This window comes from Helobdella robusta, assembly GCF_000326865.2.
Source record: "Helobdella robusta unplaced genomic scaffold HELROscaffold_37, whole genome shotgun sequence".
In the NCBI taxonomy this organism is placed as follows: Eukaryota; Metazoa; Annelida; class Clitellata; order Rhynchobdellida; family Glossiphoniidae; genus Helobdella; species Helobdella robusta.
In genome coordinates this window covers 754,163-775,558 of record NW_008704785.1, presented here as the reverse complement: position 1 = coordinate 775,558, position 21,396 = coordinate 754,163, and the positions used below count along the sequence as shown (strand labels likewise).

Sequence of the window (21,396 nt, the reverse complement as noted above, 5' to 3'; positions counted from 1 at the left end):
ACATTTTGTAACGGTTTACATTTTTTGATTCCTATTTTCAAACCATAATAAGCGTCTTTATGAATCTATCAACCATATAACAACAAGTCAACCAATCAATCAACCAATCAATCAACCAACTAACCAATCAACCAAACAACCAATCAGACCTCGGCCCTAGGGACAGGAATTATAAATGTGACCGACCTGTTACTGGAGGGCCACCTCAGTATCATGAAGGAACTCGTGCTCTTCCAGTCATCTGATAAAAAACATTACATTGGCTCTGCTCCTACTGGTCATAACCTCATCAAGGTTGTTGTTTTGATTATGACGTCATTGTTGTTGAGGATGATGATCTGGAGTTGATAATCACGATCTGATGAGATGATATACATAAATGATTCCTGACTGATGAACAACAAATTTTTTTTCTTTGACACGTAGGAGCTTGTAGATGATTTCATATTCACGGCTTCGAAAGTGATGTTGCAGTGCGAGAAGAACCAGGGTGACGCCCAGCATCTGGACCACACGTCGTCCATCTGCTCGAGTCCTCAAACCATTCAGGCCGCGTTCGAACTCCTCATCAGTCTCATAACCGAATGCCTGCCTAACCTCAAGGCTCTCTCTGAGATGCTCACTGCTATGTTCTATTCCAGTTTGTTTCTCTTGCCTTCATGTTTTTTTACTGTTGCTGTAGTTGACGCAGTTGTTAACGCTACTCATAAAACAGCGTCGCTATCGCTACCGCTATCGTTACTGCTAACAAAATGTAGCGCCGCTATCGCAATTGATACTTAAATGGAAAAGTTTGAAAAGTAACGTCAGAGTTGCTGCTATTTTCGAACTGTTATATAAAATGTTGATTGTTTCATATACAATCTAATAAAAAAAAATTTGCAACTCGCTCAATAAATGTAGCAGTGTTGCAGATACTGAAAAAGGTGGTAGGGCTACTGCTACTCCGCTATTGACAGCCCCTGTAGTTGATGTTCTTGTCGTTGATCTAGTTGAAGTTTAATTTCAATTCATCAATTAATTAATCAATTAATCTATCAATCAGTCAAACAAACAAACCAACATTCAATCAAAAAGATATAGAGACTCCACTCCTTGAATGGGAGTACATCCCACCCATTGGAGCCAAACCTCTGAACGGATTTGTGGGTCTCAAGAACGCTGGCGCCACTTGTTACATGAACTCTGTACTGCAGCAGGTGGAGTGCGTGCGTGTGTGTGCTGTGTGTGTGTGCGAGTTTTGTGTGTGTGGGTGCATTTTGTGTGTGTGTGTGTGTGTTTGTTATCATTTTCATCACATGATTATGGAAATTATCAGCACATGACAATGACATCTTAACACACCACCACCACCATCATCGTCGTCAACGTCAAACAGTTATTCATGATAGAACCGATTCGAGACTATATCCTATGTGTGGAGGGGGCTGTCGATGACCAGCTGGACATTGATGACGTAGAGGAGAAACCTGAATACGAGGTTCACACCGCTGTAAGATTTTTATTTTATTATTTTTATTTTTTCATAATAATAATAATAATAATTAATAATAATAATAATATTGATTATAATAATTGTTGTTGTCGTTATTTATATTACTGTTGTTGTTATACACGAATTTGCATATTACATGTATGTGGTGTCTGTGTGTATGTGAGTGTGTGTGTGTGTGTGATAATATGCGTGCGTGCGTGCGTGTTATTCCATGCTACACATGTTATGTATGCCGAATATGTTATATGTTAATATATAATACATTGCAATATATACATATATATAAATATACATAGAATGTACTATTGTACAAAAAGCAACAGCCATTTGAGAACCAGACAGAGGAGCCATCGACATTGGTGGCAAACGTGGCAACTTCGTCGACGACAACCACAACGGCATCAGCTTTAACGAGTAGTCAAATTATCGAAGGCCCCAACAAAATGGCTGCCAAGGCAGACGAGAGGAAGGAGTATAATCTGAAGGTTTGTTGCCTGATTGGCTTATTGATTGGTTAGTTAGTTGGCTGGCTGCTGATTGGTTGATTGAATGAATGATTTGATTGGTTGATTGGCTGATAATGGTGAATGTGACGATGGTTACGACGATGATGGCGGTAAATAAATTAAATATACGAACAACACGCAGGTATTGAAATGTGTGCAGTACATTTTCGCACATTTGGCCTGCAGCAAGATGCAATTCTATGTTCCTAAGGGTTTCTGGAAGCATTTCAAGTCAGTTCTATACACTCGAACTTACACGCACACACACACACACAACTAACAAACACACACACACACACAACAAATAAACACGCACATACATACACACAACAAACAATTACACACACACATACACATACACACAAAAAACAAACACACACACACACACGTATATACATTCACACACACACACACACGTATATATATTCCCAGACTGCAAGGCGAGCCAGTGAACTTGAGGGAACAGCACGATGCATTGGAATTTTTCAATAGTCTTGTGGACAGTCTGGATGAAGCCCTGAAAGCCCTGGAACTCGTTCCTATTGTCAGCAAGGTTTGGTGACTTGTTGGGCTTAATATGTTTCAGCTGCATGTTTCAGTGTATTATGATTCAAAATCTATCTAACTAGTTATTTAACTGATGATGCCTCAAAAAGGTCCTTGGAGGTTCCTTTGCAGATCAGAAGATTTGTAGAGATTGCCCACACAGGTCTCTTGAAATTTTCTGTTCATATTGTTTGCTAACATGCACTAAAGTTGATTTGCTAATGTTGATCTTCCATTAATTGTTTTCGAGTAACGCTTTGACGACGTTGTTAAATATAACGCATGAATAAACATGTTGGAATGTTTTATTGAATATTTATTATAAACTAATAAACTTTAAAAAATTTGTGTCGAAAAATTTCGTAAGACCAACATCATATGTGCCAATTGTTCAATTAATTACTCTTAAGATATTCAAGAGAAGAGTCATTCACAGTGTTGAACATAGACATCAGGAACCAGCAGAACTTACTTGAATCACTTGAGCAGTATGTTAAAGGTGATCTGCTTGAAGGAGGCAATGCTTATCATTGTGAGAAGTGCAATAAGAAGGTCCGTCTGTCTGTATGTGTGTTTATGTCTGTCTGTCTGTTTGTCTGTTTGTCTGTATGTATGAATGTGTGTGTATGTCTGTTTGTCTGTATGTATGAATGTGTGTGTGTGTCTGTCTGTCTGTCTGTTTTATAACTCTCACTCCATTCCTTGATTAATTAATTAATTAATTAATTATGATGATGATGTGTTTCAGGTTGACACAGTCAAGAGGTTATGTATAAAGAAACTACCCCCGATATTAGCCATTCAGCTAAAAAGATTTGATTACGATTGGGAAAGGTGGGCTTGCGCTTATTATTATTATTGATGTTGCCAATACTAAATTATAATTAATTAATTTATTTATTTATTAAACAGGGAATGTGCTATTAAGTTTAATGATTATTTTGAGTTTCCACGACAAATTGACATGATGCCTTATACTGTTACTGGATTGGCTAAAGCTGAAGGTTTCTTTGTTTGTGTGTGTGTGTGTGTGTGTTTGTGTTTGTATGTTTGTAAGTGTGTCTGGTGATGATGATAATGGCGTTTACACTAATAAAGTTGATGATGCAGAAGATGATGATGGTGATGATGTTTAAGGTGACAATGATAATAACACAGGGGAGTGGATCTTAGATGACAATGATAACGCTCAGCCTGGGGGGGAAGGTAGTGCGGATGATGAAAACACCAAGTACAACTTGGTTGGGGTTGTCGTGCACAGTGGACAGGCCAGCGGAGGTCATTACTTCTCGTATATACTTCATCGGTTAGTTGGTTGGCTCGTTGGTTAGCTGGCTGGCTGGTTGGCTGGTTGTATGAAACAGCTGGCTAATTGTTGGTTATAACAGCATTGTTACTAACCCACCTCCCAGTAACAAAGACAATGACGAACGCTGGTATAAATTCGACGACGGTGACGTCAGCCCATTCAAGATGGACGACGACGAAGAGATGAAGACTCATTGTTTCGGTGGTGAATACGTGGGAGAGGTTTTTGATAACATACTCAAAAGGTGTGTCTTTGTATTTTTTGCTGTTTTATTTATGTATCTTTATGTTTGCAGGCCGTGTTGTTTGTTTGTCTTTATTGTTAGTATGTGTTTGTGTGCGTGTGCGTGTGTGTGTTGGTGAGTAGTTTTCTATGTCTTCTTTATGCGTGTTGATTCGTTTATATTTTGCTAAGTGCTAGTTGAGCCCATGCTTGGCTTTATGGCTTTATAATTGGCGTCTACATTAGTGATTGTGTGTAAATTGTAAATTGTACACAATTTTTTCCTAACTATCCTTTCTTTCTTTTTTTTGTTGCTAGGATGAAATTCAGCCGACAGAAGAGATGGTGGAATGCCTACATATTGTTCTACGAGAAGATAGTTCCCAATGAAATCTCGAAACAGGCACAGCAGTCACAAGCTCAGCTGCTGCAGTCGCAACTTGCTAGCAGCAGCTGCTCCATCTCAGACGGCAACGAAAAGAACGACGATGATGTCAAACAACAGCTACTACTACTGTCGCCTCAAACATCTAACAAACTTTTTCCTGATATTAAATCCGGTTCGTCATCCTATTTCTAAAAAAAATAGAATGGAAGATGAAAGAGGAGAGAGCAATTTAATTAATTAATTAATTAATTAATTAATTAATTAACAACCGCCTCCATCTTATCCAGACATACCAAAGACTATAAAGATGCCGAAGGTAATCGAGCAGTGCGTGCGACGACAGAACATTCGATTCCTACACAACAGGAATCAATTCTCACCCGAGTACTTCAGATTCATGAGGGGCATCCTACACTGTAACATCAAACTCGTACTGCCTGGGGCACTCAATAATCACCAGCACAACACCAATCTAAGTGTCAGTGCCTTTTCTGTTTCGCTGCTCTTTACCTTTACTTTTTGTACATCGTTACTACTGCCTTCTGTTTCTTATTTGGCGTTTATCTGGTTTTTGAGATTTTTTTTTTACATCATACCCCATCAACAATAGTGACATTAACAAATCAACAACCACACTGACATCCACAACACCAACAACAACAACAGCAACAACAACAACATTACAACAACAACAACACTAACAAAACAACGCCAACAATGACACACGACCAACAACCACGCACCTAGGCGCAAGAGATAGACGAGATTGCCATGTGTAGCACACAACTCGTTGTTAAGTTCCTATTCAACATTGGATTCCACACCAAGAAGAGTTTGAGGTTGGCTTTGGTTTATTTATTCTACAGGTTGATTGGGTATAGATTTATTTGGCAATTGGTAAATTAGTTTTAATGAAATAAATTATAATTAAATAAATAAATTATAAATAAATGTTTATTATTCATAATAAATATTTTATAAAAAATTTTGTTTGAAATAATCAAAGGGGTCCGGCTAACGAGTGGTTGGAAGCCATTCTTCCCTACTTTCGAAATGTCCGATCGATTCGGAACTGGTTCATACAGAATATTCTATTCAATCGACCGACCAGGTTTGCAGAGTTCATGCTTGAGTGTCCCAGTACCGAGGTCAGTTCTGTTGGGTCTTGCTTAGGTTTTATTGATTGGTTGGTTGGTTGGCTGGCTGGCTGACTGGCTAGTTCAGTTAACTAGTTTTGAGGATATTTAGAGTTTTCAATACTGACAATTTTTAAAAGTCTAATTGTTAATAATTGGTTAATTTGTCTATCAATTAATTATTCAATTAATCAATTTACTTAATTAATTAATTCATTCATTCATCAATTGACCGCCAGATTCGAAACGTTTTTATGCGTATGATGGTTTACTTAGCTCACTTCTCTCGTCAAGATGGTCCTTGCTCGCCGTCAATCACTCCATGTTTGTCTACTTTTCATTTCAGAAATTAATCACACACACATACACACACACAGACACACACACACACACACACACAAACATGATACCAACAAAAAAAACCAAACCAGTGTATCCATCACAAGAGTCGAACATGACGTCCAGTGACCACATCCTGAGGGCCATGCTCTCCCTCTTGAAGAAGGAGGTTTCGGAACATAGCAGGCACCTGCCACAGTACTTTCAGTTCTTCATCATGTATGCCAATCTGGGAATTCCTGAGGTGATAGTGATAACGTTTCACCATTATACAACACCCTGTGTTTAAACGTTAATACAAACATATACAAACTGTACAGCGCAAAAATACAAATAACTTACAACAACTAAAACACACAAACACGACAACAACAACAACTACAACAACAACAACTACTACAGCGCCATCAACTGATAAACCTTGGTGTACCTGAACTCTTTCTAATTGTTGCCATGGATGAGAGTAAGATACCTAGCATTAAGTATCAGAGTACCGAACTAACCAAGGTCTACGCTGTTATATCTGTGTTAGTTCGGTGCTGCGATGTTTCTGCCTTCTGCTCGTCATCTCTACAGGTTGGCTGTTTGCTTTTTGACACATGCATTGTTATCTATCAAGTTGGATTAATCTTTCTTTCTTTTTATGCCTTCATCTTCATAACTTTGTTGTGGTTCATTGAAATTATTTGAACGTACGTTGAACCAATCTGGGTGGAGTTTTTGTTATAGGAGATAGATGATAAACTATAGCAATCAAACAAACAAGTTGGTGCAGTTTATAGCAAACTGCACCGATCTGAAGGGAGCGTCATTATGTGGATAATATAATGAACCAATCAGTCAGAACAGAGCGAAACTTCATTACATAAATTACAAAACTGAACCAATCAGAACAAAGCTCCATTGCCCAATCCCCACAAAGATCAATCTATGAATAACAAATACGTGGCTGTCATACAGCCCGCTGTAGCTGACATACTTTTCAAGAATATTCCGTGAGATTTCTACTTTTTCTCCATTCATTCGTTCATTCGTTCGTTCGTTCGTTCGTTCATTCATTCATTCCATTCGTTCATATTAATTGAGTGATTGAGATATTAGAATGATTGTAAAAAAAGATATGATATGATGTGATGTGATATGATGTGATTTGATATGATATGATATGATATATGAAGATTATCTTTTATTTCCTTCCAGATTTATAAAGAAGTTAATAGTAGATTGCAACAACTACGACGAAACTAACAGACTCCTCAAGGTTACTGACTAATTTGTGCCGTTATGATTCAGTCAATCAAATTAGTTTGATGTATTTCATTTCACGAATTCAATTGTCAATTTTAATAATTCGATTTTTTCAAAATGAACTAACTGATTTGAGTGCACTTCAACTTTAGAAAAATATTTAATTGACCGACTAACTGACTGACTGACTGATTGATTGATTGATTAGTTTGCCAGTTGGATTGATTGATTGATTGGTTGATTGATTGATTGATTGATTGTATTAAATTTGAATCTTGCCAGTTCTGTAGCTGGGAAAATCCTACCTTCTCCTCCACCGTCTTGAGTGAGTTACTTTGGCAGATCGCATACGTCAGCCTGTATGAACTTCGACCTTACCTAGATATCCTGCTGCACATGCTCTTCCTTGAAGATAGCTGGCAGACGCACCGCATACACAACTCTCTTAAAGGATTTGGGGGTTAGGGTTGTTTTTAAAATCTGTTATTAGAAGTTAGCCATATCTCAGGCGGTAAAATTGTTGAATGCTGCGACGCTGTTATTACTCAGTGACCTGGTTCGAATGCTGCCTGAAAACTCTAAGAAAATTATATACCTTGTGTGTTTTGTATTGTGTGGTTTTTATAACAACGGTCCTGAGAATAGCATTACTGATGATGATGTAGATGGTAATAATATTGGTAATAGTGATGATGATGATATTAATGACGACGACGACGTTGATGATGATGATACTAATGACAATGATGATGATGATACTAAGGTTTAGATGAGAGGGGAGGGCTGTTTGATACGATACAAATGTCAAGGTCGCAGAACCACAAAAGGGCATACCAGTGCATAAAGATGATAGTCACATTGTTTGCAAAGTTAGAAGTCTCCTCATTACCACTCACTCACTCACTCACTCACTTACTCACTCACTCACTCACTCATTATCTCAACAATATTTTCATCGTTATCGTCTAAATGTTGTACAGCTCGATTAGATAGAGTGCATTTTTATTAGAACGTTTTATGCTAATCATAAGGGCTATCTATTTATAATATTTTATAATTAGCTGGGTTAATTATATCATTTAATATGCAGATGTGCACTGTCCGTAGACTTGGTCTTGAATAATAATGAGATGAGGTACAAGTGGATTAATTCCGTGGAATGGCTGCAAGATGAACTCGACAGGGTTGGTAATGATTGTGATAATGACGGGGATGGTTATGATTGTGGTTGTTATTGTTGATGTTATTATTATTATTGTTGTTGTTGTTGTTGTTATTATTACAATGATGATGGGTGTGATGTTTATTTATCATTTGAAGTTGAATGAGTTACCGTGCTAAATGGCTGAAAAGTGCCGGTAATTAAGATGACGACGACAATGATGCTGATAATGACGACGATTATGATGATGATGCGATATAGATTTATAAGCCATCGTCATCATCATCAATTTAATCATCATACAGAGACCATACTCCAACAATACCCAATACCCGTACAATTGGTCCCAGACACAATCTAATGAAACATCTAATGGGTAGGCCCGATTGATTGATTGATTGATTGATTGATTGATTGATTGATTGATTGATTGATTGATTGATTGATTGATTGATTGATTGATTGATCGATTGATTGATTGATCGATTGATTGATCGATTGATTGATCGATTGATTGATCGATTGATTGATCGATTGATTGATCGATTGATTGATCGATTGATTGATCGATTGATTGATCGATTGATTGATCGATTGATTGATTGATTTATAACGATTATAACAAAAAAATTATGATAATAATTTGTTAGTTATTTCTTGGAACGGACGAACAGCGCTCAGATGACCTTGAAGAAGGCTCTCGAATACTGCCCTGATGATGTGGTGAGTAAGTGAGTGAGTGAGTGAGTAAATGAACGAGAAAAACTTGGATCGTGGCTGAAATTTCTGTTGCCAAACATTTGATGACTTGAATGATGATGATGGTGATGAACGAAGGGATGATGAGGATGTTGATGATGATGTTGCCTTTGTTAGTGACTATGAAGACGATGATGATGATGGTGATGAAGAAGATGATAATGGTGAAGAAGATGATGATGATGGTTATGATGGTTGTACAGGAGCAGGAAGACAACATGTTGATAATGGAGGAGAGTGAAAACAACAGTAGGTCAGTTGATAATGGAGAAACTTCACAAGATGGCGTCGACGAGGTTGTATGAGTTGATTGATTGATTAATTGATTGGTTGATTTGATTGATTGATTGGTTGATTGATTGATTGGTTGATTGATTGATTGATTGATTGATCGATTGATTGATTGATTGATTGATTGATTGATTGATTGATTGATTGATTGATTGATTGATTGATTGATTGATTGATTGATTGATTGAACTGGCAGGAAAAATTGGAGCAGCTACAAAATCAACTGAAACAGCTGAACATACAACAATCAACATCTGTCGAAAACATTATTGACAATGAAACCCGGATATCGTCATCATCGTCATCACTCAACAACAACAACAACAGCAACAACAACAACAGCAACAGCAACATGAGTAATAATAGTAATAATAACAGCATTAATAATAATAATAATATCATAAATAAACAACTCTCACTGCCTGTTCAAAAACAGTTTCTACAGCAAACAAATCAACAACTACAGCAACAAAAATCACCTCTTCTTCAATATCATCCACAGCAACAACAAACATTATCGCCAAAACATCAACAACAACAACAGCTATCTCTACAACAACAGCAACAGGTATCACCCCAACAACAACAACAACAACAACAACAACAGGTTTCACCACAACACCAACAACAACAGCTATCTCCGCAACAACAACAGCTATTTTCGCAACAACAACAGATATCTCCACAGCAACAACAACAACAGGTATCTCCACAGCAACAACAGCTGTCGCCACAACAACAACAGCTGTCGCCACAACAACAACAGCTGTCCCCACAACAACAACAACAACAGTTATCACAACAACAACAGCTATCACCAAAGCAACAACAACAACAGCTATCACCAAAGCAACAACAGCAGCTCTCCCCACTGTCACCATCACCGATACAACAACAAAATGCAGACAAGCCGTCAACAACAATAACAGATGTTGTAGTTGTCGATCAAGATATCCAATATTGAATTAATTATTTAATTGATTAATTAAGTGTATTAATTAGTAACTCTTGATTAATTAATTGAATGAATGAGTGAGTGAACGAGCGAACGAATGAATGAATGAGTGATTGATTGATTGATTGATCGAACGAATGAATCTTAATTGATTTACTGATATATTTATTGACTGAATAATCGAATGAATAACTGATGTATTGGTTGAATGAATTGTAATTGGTTGATTGATTGATTGATTGATTTATTTCATTATTCACTTATTTATTGACTGATTAATTGGTTGATTGAATAATTAATGGATGGAATGATTGATCGATTGAACGAACAAATGAGTGAATGATGAAATGAATGATATGAATGAATGAATGAATGATAGATTGATCGTTATTCAATCATTTGGTTTTATTTAGCGCTTATTCTCTCAAAATATTAATAAAAATCATCAATGGACTCTCCTTCTTTTTTCTGCTGTCCAGAGCATGAGTTTTTTTTTCCAAATTGAGAAGAAACGTTGGAAAGATGGAAAGATGGTTTGGATGTGATCGCACTCACAAGAAACCTTCTTCGTCCTAATATCATCATCACCATCGTCCCCATCATCATTATCATTACCATCATCGTCATCGTCATTCTTGTTAACGTCATCGTCATTATCTTCACCATCGTCTTTATCATTATTATTATTATTATTATAATTATTATGATAATAATTATTATTATTATCATTATCACATCATCGTCATCATTAAAATAGACATTCATTTTGGCTTAGTCAGTATCGTCGTCATCATCATCGTCATCATCACCATCATCATCACCATCATCAATATTATTATTATAATTACTTTTATTATTATTATTTTATTATTATTATTATAACTATAGTTAGTCTCTACGGAAGACGTGTATATATATAAAATGCAAAACTTAATGTAAGATACGGAGAGATATAGTACCGATATGGAGTGTATTATGTATGCTATGTTATATGCTGTACATAAATTAATAATAATAATAATAATAATAATAGCGTAATAATAATAATAATAACATTATAAAGTTGAATTTTATATCAGCAACTGCGTTGAACAACTATACAGCTATTATTATTATTTTTCTAGCTTGCTTAGTAATTATTATTATTGTTATTATTAATATTATTATTTATTATTATTATATGAAAATAATATTGACCCAAATAGGTATATTCTGATGAAAATTACGTTATAATTATTTTATATTATTTCATGTCGTTTCGTTTATAATATAATAATAATAGTTTGGCACTGTTTTTAATTATTCATAAATACGTCTATACACTTGCTCGTCTATATGTCTAACCATATTATTGATAAATATTAATAAAATAATAATAAAATAATAATATTAAATAATATTTTTTTATGTTTGTATACTTTTTTAGGTTTATACTAAACAGACAATTAAGTTTTTCTGTTTTTTGTTTCATTCAGATTTGTGTATGTATGTGCGTGCGTATGTGTGTGCGTGCGGGTGTGTGGGTTGGGATCGTCATCATCATCAATTTAGATTTCGTTGTGATGGTTTTATCATTATCTTTTTTTTATTTGTCATCGTACGCTGGCTAAATTTTCTTCTCATCATAAGCATCTTCATCATCATCGTCATTATCATCATCATTATCATCATCGCTGTCATCATCATTATCAATACTTGCTTACCTGCTGCATACTATTACGATAGCAAGAAATCTTCTGTTCACGTTTTATTCATTTTCTGCTCTTTTTTTATCATATCAGTCGATCATTAATTCGCTTGGTCATTCATTCATTCATTCGTTCGTTCGATTGATTGATTGATCGATTGACTGGTTGGTTGGCTGGTTGGTTGTTTGGTTAGCTGGTTAGAAAACACACTATTATTTATAACATAATCTGAAATGTGAAATTTTCATAATTACAGCAGAGAAGTATGGACGGACTGAAGAGATTTGAGTTACTCATCATTATCGTCATCATCATTGTTCATCAGTATCATCATCATCGTCGTCGTTCTAATTATAATTATTAACATTAATAATTATACAAATTATTATCTAATAATATTAATAAAAATATATTTGGAATAATAATAATTGTGATTTTTTACCAAATTACTCAAAAAGTAATTAAAATTATTTTGAAAAATATACTTAAATAAAATTCTTCTCTTGTGTGTGTCAGTTTGCCATTATTACTATTATTATTATCACTAATGACGTCATTATTATTATCATTATTATTGTTGTTGTTGTTGCTGCTGCTGCTGCTGTTGTGGCGGTTGTTGTTATTATTATTACTATTTTTTCTTGTACGCTTAATCATTATAGAGACGATTGAACCTTTAGAAAATGTGTATAGAGTGATGAAGACGTGATGATATAATAATAATAATAATTATTATTACTATTATTATTATTATTATTTATATAATTGCTATTACTAATTTTAAGGAAAATTATTTTTCTTCAAAAACTGTGATCTTTATTTAAAAGTTTATTATTATTATTACTATTATAATAATAATTACTACTATAATTATTATGAATATATATATATGTTCATATATATATATGAATATATATATATGTTATCAATTTGATTAAAAGTGAACTGAAACTATTGTCATCTGCCACACTATATATGTGTTTATATTTATATTATATATATATATATATGCGTGCGGGCTATTGTAATTTGTAAACATCAATGTATTATTATTATTATTACTATATACGTTTATTATTATTCATTATTATTTGTTACTATTATTATTGTTCTGTTCTATGCTTTTACCATAGATTTGTCGTTGTCGTTCATATTATTATTATTATGATTTATATTATATATATATATATATATATATAATATATATATATATGTATATATATATATATATAAATACATTCATTCAAATGTGGTTTTATGTTATTATTATTTAAGGGTCGTTGATTATTATGATGGATATAAATAATATTAATGAATAATAATTGATAATTGTAACGAATTTGTAACAATATTTTCATGTTAGCTTGTTTATATCTTCCAATTCGAAATTAAAAGATATATAATAATAAAAAAAATAATAATAATAAAATCCAAATGTCGTCTCTTTTGTTTTTTTTTGGGGTTTGTAGACCGCTGAAACAAGACGTCAAAATGGAAATTCGTTTTTTTTTTTTTTTTTTTCTATAAAATACATTTATTAGTAAAACTCATCATCTAGCACGAGAACATGAATGAAATATAAAATGATGATAGTGCAATAAAAATCTCATTCTTTGTTTAGTAGTGTTGGTAACAAATACTTAAATATATATATATTTTTTTAAATGTATATATATATATATATATATATATATGATTAAACGTATAATAATACATTATGTATATATATATATATATATATATATTATATAACTTTATATAAAATTTTATGTAAAATATGAACGCGTTATATTAATTGCTTTGATAACAAAGGCTTTTTCCATCCGTAAAAATACTTAGCATTACCATTAAAATACAAATATTATTAATATAAATAAAAATACTAACAACAACAATAATAATAATGATAATTATTATTATTATTATTTTTTAGTGATAAGCAATGAATAAAGAATAAAAATATTTATCGGTATTATTTTAGTTTAAACTTTAATTGCACTTGTAACAAATAAACAATGGAAATTAAATACTGTATATATATATATATATATATATATATATATATATATATATATATATATATATATATGTGTGTGTGTGTGTGTGTGTGTGTGTTTTTGTATAGTATAATATAATTATGGCTCATAAATACTCTGTTTTTAATATGACCGATCGGTTAATAATAAGCTAAATGTATCATATATCATATATTATACGTCTGTGTAGGACTGTTTATGATCACGAATTGTACCGCGAATACCGAGAACAATACCAGCTTTAAAAGGTATCGACAACTGCCTTTTGAAGGAGTGCAGGCAAAACCGATACTTTGCAAATTTGTATCTTCAAACTGGGATCGCTATTCAATCGGTATTGAATACAAAACATGAAATTAAATGAGTGGCGACAGATTGGTTTAACCATTCCCAAAGGTGTTGCCCATGTGGCGTCACCCATGTCAACCAAAGCCATTAATATAAAAGTATCGTCGATTCGATACGATCCGATACAATATCGAGAGTTAGCGATACTTCGGTATTAACTACCCTGATTTAGCATTATGTTTTTCAATGTGAATGGTTTATTATCGTCTTAATAATAAACTTTTATGTTATAAAAAAGCTTATGAAGCTTGACTGTTTAATGTAATGAATTCGTACACCGACACGTATAAATGAATGAATGAAAGAAAATGAGTAAATGAATGAATTAAAATGAGTGAGTGAGTGAATGAATGAATGAATGATTGATTGATTGAATTCTTAAGGGAAAAAACGGTAATAATAATTGAACGCGTTTTCTGTTAATCTTTTAAAACCAAAATATAAATAATGACGATAACGATGATGATAAGAAATGATGATGATGATGATGATGATGATGATGATGGTGGTGGTGATGGTGGTGGTGATGATGGTGATAATGATGGTATCAGAAAAAGATTAGCAGAGTATTTGAGACCACGAGATTCAAGCTAAAATGAAAAAAGACTTCAAAATAATTCAAGGACCAAATGAATGAATGAACAAATAAACAAACGAATGAAAGAATAAACTAACGAACGAACAAACGAATGTTTGTTCAATTGAATTAGTGTTTAAATAATTATGTGATTGACTAATTAAACGATTCTATTGACGAATGACTGAATGATTGATCGGAAACTGAATGAATGATCCAATAGATAAACGAATAAAGAAAAGGATGAATGAATGATTGAAGGAACGAAAATATTTAAACTACGAGAAATATGATCAATTTATTTTACAATAATTTAAAAAAAATGAACAAATGAAGGAAATAAATGTAAATGTCCTATTTACACATTTATTCACAAATTGGTTAAATAAATTAAAACAAAATAAAATATTGCATTTAGGATGAGTAAAAAAGCAGACCTACACACACACACGCACACACACACACACAAAAACATTGAAATAATGATTTTTGTGCGTAGCTGAGTTTCAGCTTAAAATATTAATCATCATTAACATTACAAAATAATACGTTGATGTATGATATATTTAAACTAAAAAATTATTATATTAGAGTATAATAATAATAATAATTATTATTATCAATATTATTATTATGATATTTTAAATAATATTTATAAATTGAACTAAGGAGTAGTAAATGAATGAACGATTCATTAAATCAATGAAGCATCGAAGTTAGTTGGCTGATAGGCTGATTGATTGATCAATTGGTTGATTAGACAATCACATGACTGATTAATTAATTGATTAATTGATTGACTGGTTACGTAATAATAATAATAACATTAATAATAACAATAAATAAAAACAATAACTATAAAGACAAGCAAAAAAATAAAAAAACAAATCAACAAAGAACTGAAAACAAAGTCATATAAATGAAAATAAAAAGCAGTTGGCCAAAAATACAATGGTATTGGCTGATGATCGTAAATTAAATAAAAGAGAATAAATTAAATTTATTCCTATCGTTAATAAAACATATTATACTTAACAAATCTATATTTCTTCGCCCTCTCTTTCTCTCTCTCTCTATATATACTGTTATTTGATTAAGATAAAGATAGTATGTATGTGTGTACGTATATATTACAATATATATATATATATATATATATATATATATATATTATAATTGACATATAGATGATTGAAAAATCTCGAAATAGCTTCTATACACTCGAGAACGAATTGGAAAACTGTATATTATTTAAACTTTAATAAAATAAATAATGACGAATTTGGTTAGAAATATTGAGAAATGTAATGAAAAAACTATCCAACGCTAAAAATTTGGTAGATCTCATAAATCAGTGCATTAATTATGGTTTTTTTAACATCATATATATATATATATATATATATATATATATATATATATATATATATATATATGTATATTTATATACGAGTATTATTGCATACTTAAGTAAATAATATGTATATATATATATATATATATATATATATATATATATATATCTTTTTACAAAATCGTTTGAACGCTTTCCTCATTACATATTTCGTCGTTGTTGCTGCTGTTAGAATCGAAATTAATGTCATTGTTGTTGTTGACGTTGTCAAGTTGTTGTTGTTGCTGTTGTTGTGGTTGTTGTTGCTGCTGTAAGGTTGTAGCGCCAGTTGAATCTATGGCTGAATTTGTCGTTGATGATAAATGTGATGTTGTTACTGGCGTTATTGTTTGCTGGGGTGGTGTTGCATCTGATTGCATGATTGAAGCTGTTGTTGTTGTTGTAGAAGATGCTATGGATAATGTTGACGTTGTCGATTGCAAATTTTGTTGATGGTCAGCTGGTTGTTGAGATACAGCAGAAGTAAAACTCATCAAATTATTATCTACAAATTTATTTAGAAAAAATTTAATGGAATTTCATTTGAACGCACGCACGCACACACACACACACACACACGCACACAAACACACACACACATACATAAACACGCACACACACACACACATACACACAGAAATAGTTATATAAATAGATATTTGATTCTTAAACACAAATGAAAAAATTGAAGTATTTAACGTTGGTAATAACCTAACCTAGATACTAATATAAATACAAGACCCTAAACTGACCTGTTATAATTACTGGTTCATCAACGACATTGACTTCACGTTCGGATGAATAGCTACTGTTGTTGTTGATGTTATTAACATTGTAGTTGTTGTTGTTGTAGTTGTTGTTGTTGTTACTGATGTTGTTGTTGTGATTGCTGTCATAGGATGATGTGTTAATTTTGATAGTTGAACTCTTATTAAAAACATTCATAATTTTGTTGCTGTTGTTGCTGTTGTTGTTATTACCGATGTTGTTGCTTAACTTAATGTTGCCGATGGCGCTGACAAATTTTTCTGTTTTGTTGTTGTTGTTGGTGGTATTGTTGTTGGTCGTTTTGTGGTTGTTACTACTCAATTGGTAATCTTTATTTTCAATGTTAACTGCTGTAGAGAAATAAACTGGATGCAACATTGTTGCTGTTGTTGTTGATGTTGTTGTCGTTGTTGTTGTTGATGTTGTTGTTTTTGATGTTGTTGTTGTTGTTGTCGTCGTTGATGATGTTGTCATTGTTGCAGCTAACTTTCGTTGCTTATCTTGTTGCATGAGCACCTTCATAAGCCTCAAAAGCAGACTGTTGAGTTTAGTTGTAATGTTTAATACTGGTGTTGTTGGCAGTAGTACAGATGCATCTTGCTGTTGTTGTTGGCGGTGATGATGATGATCGTTTGTTGATGTTAATGACGTTGTTGTTGATGTTGCGAGAGGAGGCGTTGTTGTTGTCAAAGCTGTTGTTGTTTCCTCCACGTCTGATTGGTTATCTGGTTTTGAAAATTGAAGAGTAAAATTTGAATCATTTTATTTTCAACAGCAACTAATGAGAGCAAGAATATTATTACATCAACAACGACACCATCAACAAAAATGCCATTAACCTCAACAACAACAGCAACAAAAATGTTATTGACATTGTCAAGAATGACAATAACAATTTAATATAAGACGAATACTTGAGCAAACAAGCCCAACCCCATACCGATATTGTGTGTGACGATCTCAGCGAGTCGATCCGTTTGCGATAACATGGCCAGCAGTAGTTCCCGCACATCACTACTTTCTGGCTCCTCCTCCTCCACCATCTGTCGACCAATCAGAAAATAAAATTTGATATACACCAGCATTGTCATCAACCAATCATAAAGTTGGATATAACAATATAATTTATTCATCTAAGAATATAAATAAATTATAAATATAATAAAATAATTATGAACGCACGCGAGTTACTGATTGTAGTTGTTGCGGTTGTAGACCCAGAAGTTTCGACACAAGGTGTCTCTTTTCCGCCAGCAACCTATCCAACTCCAAGCTCGTTCTCCTCATACGATCTGTTGTGTGCAATCGGCAACATATTCAGTGCTCCATCTTATCCTACGCCAACTCAGTACAACGTTGTAAAACACTCCAAACCTAATGACACACTACCACACACTAACAACAACACACGACACGACAGACTCCAGTTACAAACGCCCACTCACCCATGACGCTTCCGTATTGATGGGGCGGCAACTGTCGCTCCAATACTTCCAAAGTTGACACCTTGACTTCGGCCGGTTGAACGAGACGACTGAAATCATCATCGTCGCCATCGTCATCATCATCGTCGTAGCCGTCGACAGTGGCGCGTTCGTCGTCTAGACAGCTGCGATCGGCTGACTCGTCGAGGCTGTCGTTGCTCTTCGTGTCACTCATCATCAGAGCTTGTAATTTGTCTTCCGCTGACGAGTTTAGCTGGATCTGTCGGGGGCGGCTGTGAAATAAATATGTGTGTGTGCGTGCGTGCGTGCGTGCGTGTGTGTGTGTGTGGATAAAATATTTCATTGACGTTAACCCAGCCAGTACAACACACAACAACTAACTATCCGTGATCCACACTAGCGTATTTAAACTGGTTGATATCATCTGGAACAATGGAGGAAACGACAGAGGATGACAGCGGCATAGAACCGGACTGTTCGACCATCTCTTCCTCATGCGTACCTGTGGCCACCACATCGCCCCCACCACCACTGCAAGCGTAATCATCGTCGCTGCTGAATCCACCGCTTCTCGTAACGGCAACACTACTGCCGCTAGCAGAAGCACTAGCGGATGTATAAACGGCACTGGATGCGTAGTGACCACTGATGCCATTGTGTATTTTAATGCGGCCGATACCAGTGGTTGCAGTGAAATGCGAGATGGACTCACCAGTGATGCAACCGCTGCCAGACATGCCAGCGTTCGCCGTGTCGAAGCTGTGTAAGAGGGAGTTGTAGGCGATGTTGTATCGCAGTCGGTACGATTCTGCTGCCTCTGAGATCAGACGGAACCATCTGCATGGTGGTGGAGATGATTATGATGAACAATGACGATGACGATGATGGTGGTGATTAATGGCTTGAATGATTCATGAAAGATATTGAAATAAAATTGGAAATTAATATTACTTTTTCTTGTCTTCAACAGTTGGCGCGATGAACTCATATATCTGACAACACTCCTCTATCATTCGAACCAGGAAGAAACCCTTCTTCTCTGCCGGGCAAATAAATTCAATTCAATTATAGGTGTGTAGAAGTTTTATCAATCTATCAATCCAGCTTTTTATCTATTCGTTTGTTCATTTACTTCTTGAACGCTAGCTCATTCTAAAATTTATTTACTAATCAATCCATTTTTCTATGTGTATACACATCCATCCACCGTCTATCCATCTATTCATTCATCCAACAGCAGCAGCAGCAGCAGCAGCAGCAGCAGCAGCAGCAGCAGCAGCAGTAGTAGTAACAGTTACAAACCAGTAGCAACATGTCTCATGATCATGTAGTTGAGTTTGACGATGGGATTGTGGATGTTCTCCTTCAGCTCGTCCTTCCCACTCCCTTTTATGCTATCCTGAATGGATTTTTCTAGATTAAAATTTTTTCTTGAAATATTTAAAAAAAAATTAAATCAAAAATTTTTCAATTTTTGAGAATTTTTGACATTTTTTAAAAAATTTAAATTTTTTTTATAATAAAATTTAAAAAAATTAATTTATTAAAACTGTCGAGAATTCTTTCACCATAAGCACTTGCCAACAGATAGATGGACAGGTAGATGAATGAATCAATAGATGGATGGAAAGAAAGAAATGATAGACAGATAAATAAATAATCAATTGGATGAATGAATAGATAGATAGACAGACATCCAAACAACTAACAAGCAAGCAAACAAACATACAAACAAACAAGCAAACAAACAAACAAATAACGATACCTTGTTGAAATCTTTGGAGTTGTGAGCCTTGAGGACCAGTCTCTCTGAATCTGGAACCTTCTGCAGAAGGACCATGAAGTCTTCCAGCAAAATGGCATGGATGTCTACCTGCTTGTTCTTCGACAACTTCCAGGTCATCGGTCCGTCGAATATCAAACGATGTCGGGTCAGGTCAAGTTTCTGGGTCAAAAGGTTAAATTATTTTTAGATATCGGATGGTTAATATTATGAGATATTTTTTGAAAATTTTAAAAATGATTAATAAATATCTGTGTAAAAATGTTTTATTTTTAAGTAGTATTTTTAATATTTACAAATTTATTAATTAATTCGTTCTACTATATCTATTCATTAATTAATTCATTCATTCACCTAGCCATTTATTTATTCATCCATTTCATACATCCATCCATCATCCATTCATTCATTCATCCATCCAATCACCTCAATCAATCAATCAACCAATCAATTACACGCATCCGGCAACAAAACAACTGACCTTGAACTCAGCAAGGTTAGGGTCAGTTGAGGCCTCTATGGCTCGCTTGTCCAGCCTTTTCTGCATGTTGATCAGCTTCTGGTGGTTTTCTGCCTCCTCTATGCAATGGTTCACGAAGTTCAGGATTGACTTTGCGTGCGTTAGAGAGCGATTCAACACGTCGAACTCCTCCGTGTTTGCTAATTAGCGTTGGTTGTAAATGTTAGCAGAGGAATTAAGCTGATGTCATCATGTCAATGAGTGTAAAAAGTTGATGTCTTCACTGTCAATGAGTGAAAAAGTTGATGTCATTATGTCAATGAGTATAAAAAGTTGATGTCTTCACTGTCATAAACATTATCTATATGAGTGAAAACATTAACAATGTTAATGTGTGTAATTTTAACGCTGTTATATTCCGTATCATCAGCGACGTTCTTATCACCAGAGTCACGAATCATTCCCATCATCAAAACACCAACATCCCCTCCATAGCATCATCACCATCATCATAACGAACTCTGCGTGTATTTGAGTAGATT

General features: G+C 34.0%; 2 protein-coding genes across 2 annotated transcripts; one reads left to right on the top strand and one right to left on the bottom strand.

Annotated features, from left to right (window-relative positions):
- Positions 1–213: 213 nt before the first annotated feature.
- On the top strand, positions 214–9,846 carry HELRODRAFT_192681 (hypothetical protein; the record flags this gene model as incomplete). Its single annotated transcript, XM_009023745.1, has 28 exons — positions 214–294; positions 427–640; positions 1,078–1,199; positions 1,379–1,492; positions 2,144–2,232; positions 2,434–2,554; positions 2,658–2,710; positions 2,958–3,099; positions 3,296–3,381; positions 3,460–3,551; positions 3,706–3,778; positions 3,960–4,100; positions 4,397–4,638; positions 4,754–4,944; positions 5,214–5,305; positions 5,473–5,614; positions 5,842–5,926; positions 6,034–6,185; positions 6,344–6,517; positions 6,833–6,936; positions 7,142–7,202; positions 7,472–7,649; positions 7,953–8,058; positions 8,280–8,373; positions 8,657–8,727; positions 9,002–9,074; positions 9,314–9,406; positions 9,598–9,846. Coding segments are annotated over 28 exons (3,435 nt in total), but the record flags the coding sequence as incomplete, so codon positions are not given.
- A 10,548-nt stretch (positions 9,847–20,394) lies between these two features.
- On the bottom strand, positions 20,395–21,007 carry HELRODRAFT_145845 (hypothetical protein; the record flags this gene model as incomplete). The annotated part of the gene is made up of 2 exons (XM_009023744.1): positions 20,395–20,556; positions 20,876–21,007. Coding segments are annotated over 2 exons (294 nt in total), but the record flags the coding sequence as incomplete, so codon positions are not given.
- Positions 21,008–21,396: the final 389 nt, after the last annotated feature.